Here is a 6,695-nt window from a genome sequence, read left to right on the forward strand (position 1 = left end):
TAACTAGTTGTTTAAGGTATTTGACTTCCTTGACCGTACTTTAAAGTAGAAAATTCTCAGTAGAATTTAAATGGGTCAAACAGGTTTTGTGGTCTGTGGTTCACGCTGTGCTCTAGCACTTTCCACCTAAAAATGCAGAACTCAAGATGAAGACAATGATCTTAGGGGAAAAATATTGCATCAAATACTATTGCATTTGCTTTAGGACACCCAAATTTCACTTGGGCTGCCACCGAAAATTTTTCAATGAAGGAAAGACCCTGTATTAAAACGACACAAAATAAACATAAAAGCTGTTAATTCATTTGTAGCCGCAACATTATACAGGAGAAAATAAACCTTGGACCAACAGTAACATTGTATCGCGTACATAGATAACACATTAACCCTTGAATCCTGAGCTCTCTTGATACCCATTCATAACTGCTGTTTATATACTTGGCTGTTGGTGTGAATACTTTTTAACCAACAATGACTTTATTGTAGAAGGTCTTTTAACACCAAAATGAACAGAAGTGACTGAAGTAAGGCTTTTTTAGACCCAAGTGACCTTTCAAAGCATATAATTATTGCATTAGGTCTAAGCGGATGGCAAAAGGCTGAAAAAAAATGGCTTGAGGTTCTGTAAAACACTGATCATCTGAAGATGTTTTGCGCTTCTCTCCACCAAGTGTATGATGTTGTTAACGGAACAAAAAAAATCTCAAAATCCCTCTGATATTTAAGAAGTCAATGCAGGCTTATTCCCATTTGATGAAAGATGGCATGTTTCCTGAGAGGATCCCGAGTATAGTATGTCACAGTTTCTTAAAAAGTGTGATGCTGTTCTCAAAGTGGTAAAAGAGAGGACAGTGTTTGCACAAGGCTGCTGGTGGCAGAGATACTGCGCTCAGTTAAGTGGGATAAAGCCCATGTCGGGAGTGTCACTAAGAATGATCGGACTGTGGCCAAGGGAGTAGGGAGGGCTGGATACACGCAACATGGGTTTGTGGGTGTGAAGAGCGGCCTGCTTGTTCCCTCTCTGGGAGCAGGGAACGTCAATGGGGCGCCGGGCCTGGCGGCCTGAGCAGCCGGTAGAGGGAGACTTGCTGGAGGGAGAGACAGTGATAGAGACGGTACTTAGTAGACTCTCTTGGGGGACCGGGGTGGTTTTGGGTGTGCCCGGAGCGCAGGTGCTCTGTATCACTGTAGAGTGTGCCATTGATTCTAAAAGCTCCTTTGTGCCCTGTGTGCACTGCGAAAAGAATGGCAAAAAAAAAGAACAAGGTAAAAAAATATGGAAAAATATGACATTGCGATAATTTTGTTTTTCTGCAATATACATCGATATGATTACTTAAATAACTATTTAGAATTATTGTAGAGTTAGTGGGGTGACTTTGTTATGGAGTGCACCTACACGGAAAATAAGTTAAAAAATCTTTCTTTTTGAGTTTTTATAGGCCACATTCCTATTGTTTTTGACTAATTCAATATGACTATAAAATAATAACTGTCATGATTTTACTGTGATTATTGATTAGAATATTGAGATTGTGATATTATGAAACAAAAATATTGAATAAGAAATATACTGTAATAATAATAATACTGTAAAATAAACAGATGAACGGAGCATAAAACAATTTTATACTCAATTTCTAAATTTTCAAATGGTAAACCATCAAGCTTTTATTTTGATGGGTTGCCGATTTCATAGTGAAGTTCAGCTCTGTGTATTCATTTACATGCATTCAGCTGTCTCGGAAGGGCTCCATTCACAGTAAATAAACCAAGACGTCTTCAGATGCTGAAACACTGTATCATGAACTATACCTGTGTGTAAATGTCATGCTTGAAACTAGTAAAGAATACATTTACATAAGACATAAGAAATTATCAACTGATGTTAGACAGCAGAGCAAGTGTGAGTATAAGAAACTAGAACCAGATTAGAATAAAGATGAAAATAGGTTAGTATTGCCAAGGAACTTGTAAAATGAAAATGTAGCAACAAATGGAAACAAAGCATTTCACTTCAAGGTTTCCGATTAGCTCAAGCAGTGCAGCTGATGTTATAAGGGGATCTCTCCAGGGGTTGCAAAGATGAAAACATCAGGATGAACATCCATCATGAGAGAAGGTGGAAAAGAACACGTGTGCATGATAACTAGTGATGAGCATTACCATGACCTCAGTCAACAGAATCCCCAGAGTGGATGAGAATGAGACAAGCACAGATGAATCGTGATGACGATGATACATTAATTAGGAAACAATGACATAATGAAGGAAAAACAAAACGACTGCAGACCTCTGGAAAACACTAATATATGAACACGACCATCACAAAATTGAATATAAACAGATGTCAGCTAAAACACTCATCCAGGAACAAAGAAGGAACAGAGACAACAAGCCCAATGATTTCCTCTCACATGATGGACATGTCTTATGATAATGGTTTTAAAGCAAAGAAATGGAAGCCAATTAGACAGTTCAAATAAAAGGCAAAGTAAAGCCCAAAGAGTCATGAGAAGGCAGCCATGGAATGGCATGCAAGCAGCCCCATAACACACCCTTACCATTGAATGTCAAAGAGCTGCAGGAGCCTTCAGGCAGTACAGGAGTGAGCAAACTCCTGACAGTTCTCCTCCTGTGTGAAGTTCAGAACTTAAAACATCAGGGCTTGATGCAAATCAATATCAAAACATAAACTAAAACGAATCTGGAGTGGAATTTGTGGACTTCAAAAATCTACAATTAAAAACTTTTTTTTACAAATCTAACCTTCTCTGCATGATTTCACTCCACTCTAGCTATGCGACTAGCAGTGACAAAAACGTCTTAAAATAGCATTTGTAACCTTGATTGCCAACTTGTTTAAATTTTTACTGAAACGTGACTCCATAATCTTCCATAAGGTTGATGTGCTGTTCCAATCCATTTGTCATCCATCTAAATTTTTCCATGTGCATATCTTCACACATCAAACAGAACAGGTGCAAGCCTCATTAACTGTAAATATGAGCTCTTTCCCAGCAAGCCAGGGTTTACAATAAACATGATTAAACCAGAATAACCTCACATTAATTTTCACATGCTTTTCTGTGACAAAGTTCGTGGTATCAGATCTGTTGAAGTCATGGTTTCGGTTCATATTTACAACCATTCAAAAGTCTGGGCTTGGTAACATCTTTTTGAGATACATCTCTTATGCTCACCAAGAATGCATTTATTTGATCAAAAATAACAGTAATAAAAACAGTAATAATGTGAAAATTCATCAACACAATGGCATTCCACTTAAATATATTTTTTGTAACAATGCAAAAGTCTTTACTGTCACTTCTGATCAACTTAATGCATCCTTTCTGAATAAAATAATTAATTTGTTTAAGATAAATCTTACTGAATCCAAACTTTAGAGTGCTAGTGTATGGTTTGAAATGCCATGGAATGTTTTTTGACTGACCAATGTATCAGACTTTTAAACTACAGCTACAATGTGAGTGGAATTTGTGGACTTCAAACATCTACAATTAAAAACTTTTTTTTACAAATCTAACCTTCTCTGCATGATTTCACTCCACTCTAGCTTTGCGACTAGCAGTGACAAAAACTTAAAATAACTTAAAATAGCATTTGTAACCTTGATTGCCAACTTGTTTAAATTTTTACTGAAACGTGACTCCATAATCTTCCGTAAGGTTGATGTGCTGTTCCAATCCATTTGTCATCCATCTAAATTTTTCCATGTGCATATCTTCACACATCAAACAGAACAGGTGCAAGCCTCATTAACTGTAAATATGAGCTCTTTCCCAGCAAGCCAGGGTTTACAATAAACATGATTAAACCAGAATAACCTCACATTAATTTTCACATGCTTTTCTGTGACAAAGTTCGTGGTATCAGATCTGTTGAAGTCATGGTTTCGGTTCATATTTACAACCATTCAAAAGTCTGGGCTTGGTAACATCTTTTTGAGATACATCTCTTATGCTCACCAAGAATGCATTTATTTGATCAAAAATAACAGTAATAAAAACAGTAATAATGTGAAAATTCATCAACACAATGGCATTCCACTTAAATATATTTTTTGTAACAATGCAAAAGTCTTTACTGTCACTTCTGATCAACTTAATGCATCCTTTCTGAATAAAATAATTAATTTGTTTAAGATAAATCTTACTGAATCCAAACTTTAGAGTGCTAGTGTATGGTTTGAAATGCCATGGAATGTTTTTTGACTGACCAATGTATCAGACTTTTAAACTACAGCTACAATGTTTAAACTATTTAAAAAATACTTTTAGTGTTAAAATGATTTTGGAAATAATGCTCCGCCTTGAAGATATCACGTGATGAGGCACTCTTACCATATTTGTGCCATTCTTAGCCACGAAATGAGGGTGCTCAGTGTCAGAGGTCACAATTTGAGGTGCATCATCTGGAGGTAAAAAGCCTCTTCTGTCAATCAAGCTGCAAAAGATGACAGGATGAGTAGGTGACCTATTGTGACCTGACTTTCAAAACACAGCACAGACTGAATTGGGAAAGATGGGCCATCATGTACAAAAACTGTACACAGGGATTAAAGTTTTCCGTCGCTACGACGGATTTCCGTCAGTTCATAAAGACAGTCACTTGCTTCATTCCTGAATGATTAAGCCGTTCGAACGAATCAATTGAATGAATGATTCAGTGATAAAATCAGTGACTTGCCGCCACCTGCTGGCAGATTTAGTTTCAGTTTTAGTGTATAATTTCAGTTATTTAAATCATTTAATATTTCTGTATTCAAAATTTTATATTTAAAACATTAATCTCCACATGAATTTATGAATTTTATTGCACTCATGCCACCTCTGAGCCTCATTAAACGTCTGAAAATGTACCTACATGCCACTTTTGTGTTCTGTGGCACCTCTGTAGTACAAATTAATTTATTAATACTAATTTCATATGATTGGTAAATGACATCCTTCATTCACTCACAAACAAACAATATTTGCTTCTTTAGCTAAATCTTAGGAGGTGTGCTATGATGTTGGCATGAGCATGCAGTACAGACCTGGGTGGCATCGGCCCACAAAGCACCACACAGCAGTTTGTGAAGATGTTGTTATAGGTGTACGGATTCCCTGATTCTTCTCCTCTTTTACTGGACCAAGAGCCTTTGATCTGCAATCATTAAACACAAAGAAGCTGTTCTTCATTCTGACTATATAAAACACCACAATTAAATGATAAGTGTTAATTACATTCAAACACAATTAATGATATAGCTTTTAAAATTATACATTAACTTAGCATTCATTGTGATATTTACATCTTCGTTGGTTGTGAGATTGGAGGCCACAAGATAAGTATGGAAACCTGACGGACCCAGAATGGACCAGATGGAGAAAAAACAAATGACTAGCTCGACAACAGTGAAGGAAGGGTTAAGGATGCAAATCTGCTGTAAATGTGTATTAATGTACAAAATATACATAATAATAGTACAGTGATTTAAGAATAATCACGCAAAATCAATCCAATGTTGAACATTCTGCCCAATCACATGAACCACAAAGGTTAATTAACTGACAGGTTGTGGTGGAAAACTGTGACCTCAAGCCACAATCTTAAAAAGGGACACCAGCAGAATCTGTATCTAGGGACAACTGTTTACATCCTGACAGGAAAGCAGGGCGTGGTGGAATCCTTGAGCCGATTAGGGATGAATGGGATTAGGAAAAAGGTGGAACCAACAGCAGTGGGCCTGTAAACAAATAGTGAACTCTATTGTGTGTTCCTGGGGAAAGGGGTGGTGCAGACATGCCAGCGATGGAGACAGGGGTGTGAACACAGTAAAAAGGATATCTGGCTGGGCTCTCCTTTATTGCCTGGATGATACCATTCACACTTTGTGATCCTGTTGATGAGAGTAACTGATGAGAGAACAAACCTGCTTCAAACCTGACTGAAAAAGTTTTTTTTTTTTGTTGTATTTTGACAATCTCATCATATACATCTACAGTACTGCTTAAAGGGGTCATATGATGCGATTTCAATTTTTCCTTTCTCTTTGGAGTGTTACAAGCTCTTGTTGCATAAAGAAGATCTGTAAAGTTGCAAAGACTAAAGTCTCAAATCCAAAGAGATATTCTTTATAAAAGTTCACAGTCAGCCACACCTACCTAAAACGGCTCGTTCTAACACGCCCCCACATATCTACCTCACTATGTGGTTTTTTTTATGATTTAGGATGATTAGAACATAATTTATTTGGATTTCATTATGACATTATAATTGTCTTTACTGTCAGTTGTGATTAATTTAACACATCCATGCAGAATAAAATATTAATTTCTTAAAAAACAAAAATAGTAAAATCTTAATGACCCCAAACTTTTGAACATGTCTATATAGAAAGTATTTAAAGGTTTCTTGGTTTTGAACAATTACCATTTCAACATAGATGCACTCATTTATAGCTCTCCCACTGACAACTGTCATAGATAAGTATTAAGATTTTTTATGATGAAGATGGAGACTGTGGTGCAGAAAGTGTTGTGAAACTTACTTAATGTGAGGTGAGTAATCACACAGCCAAAGATAAAGGAGGTCAGAAAGGATAGTGACACTATGAATGCGTAAAAAAAACGATAGTTTCGCTTCCCAACACAGTTCCCCACCCAAGGACAATGATGGTCGAACCGCTC

General features: G+C 36.7%; 1 protein-coding gene across 1 annotated transcript in view; it reads right to left on the reverse strand.

Moving 5' to 3' along the window:
• Positions 1-654: 654 nt before the first annotated feature.
• The window catches only part of LOC107700734 (palmitoyltransferase ZDHHC18-like), a 9,929-nt gene continuing 3,888 nt past the window's right edge, over positions 655-6,695 (reverse strand). Inside the window, exons 5-10 of the mRNA XM_016502520.1 lie at positions 6,557-6,694; positions 5,854-5,905; positions 5,318-5,420; positions 5,060-5,169; positions 4,365-4,467; positions 655-1,234 (exon numbers count right to left, since the gene is read on the reverse strand). Coding sequence (XP_016358006.1) covers positions 890-1,234; positions 4,365-4,467; positions 5,060-5,169; positions 5,318-5,420; positions 5,854-5,905; positions 6,557-6,694 — 851 coding nt within the window. The 3' untranslated portion in view covers positions 655-889. The remainder of the gene's footprint in view (positions 1,235-4,364; positions 4,468-5,059; positions 5,170-5,317; positions 5,421-5,853; positions 5,906-6,556; position 6,695) is intronic.

This window comes from Sinocyclocheilus anshuiensis, unplaced genomic scaffold (assembly GCF_001515605.1).
Source record: "Sinocyclocheilus anshuiensis isolate Anshui unplaced genomic scaffold, SAMN03320099.WGS_v1.1 scaffold782, whole genome shotgun sequence".
Classification (NCBI taxonomy): domain Eukaryota; kingdom Metazoa; phylum Chordata; class Actinopteri; order Cypriniformes; family Cyprinidae; genus Sinocyclocheilus; species Sinocyclocheilus anshuiensis.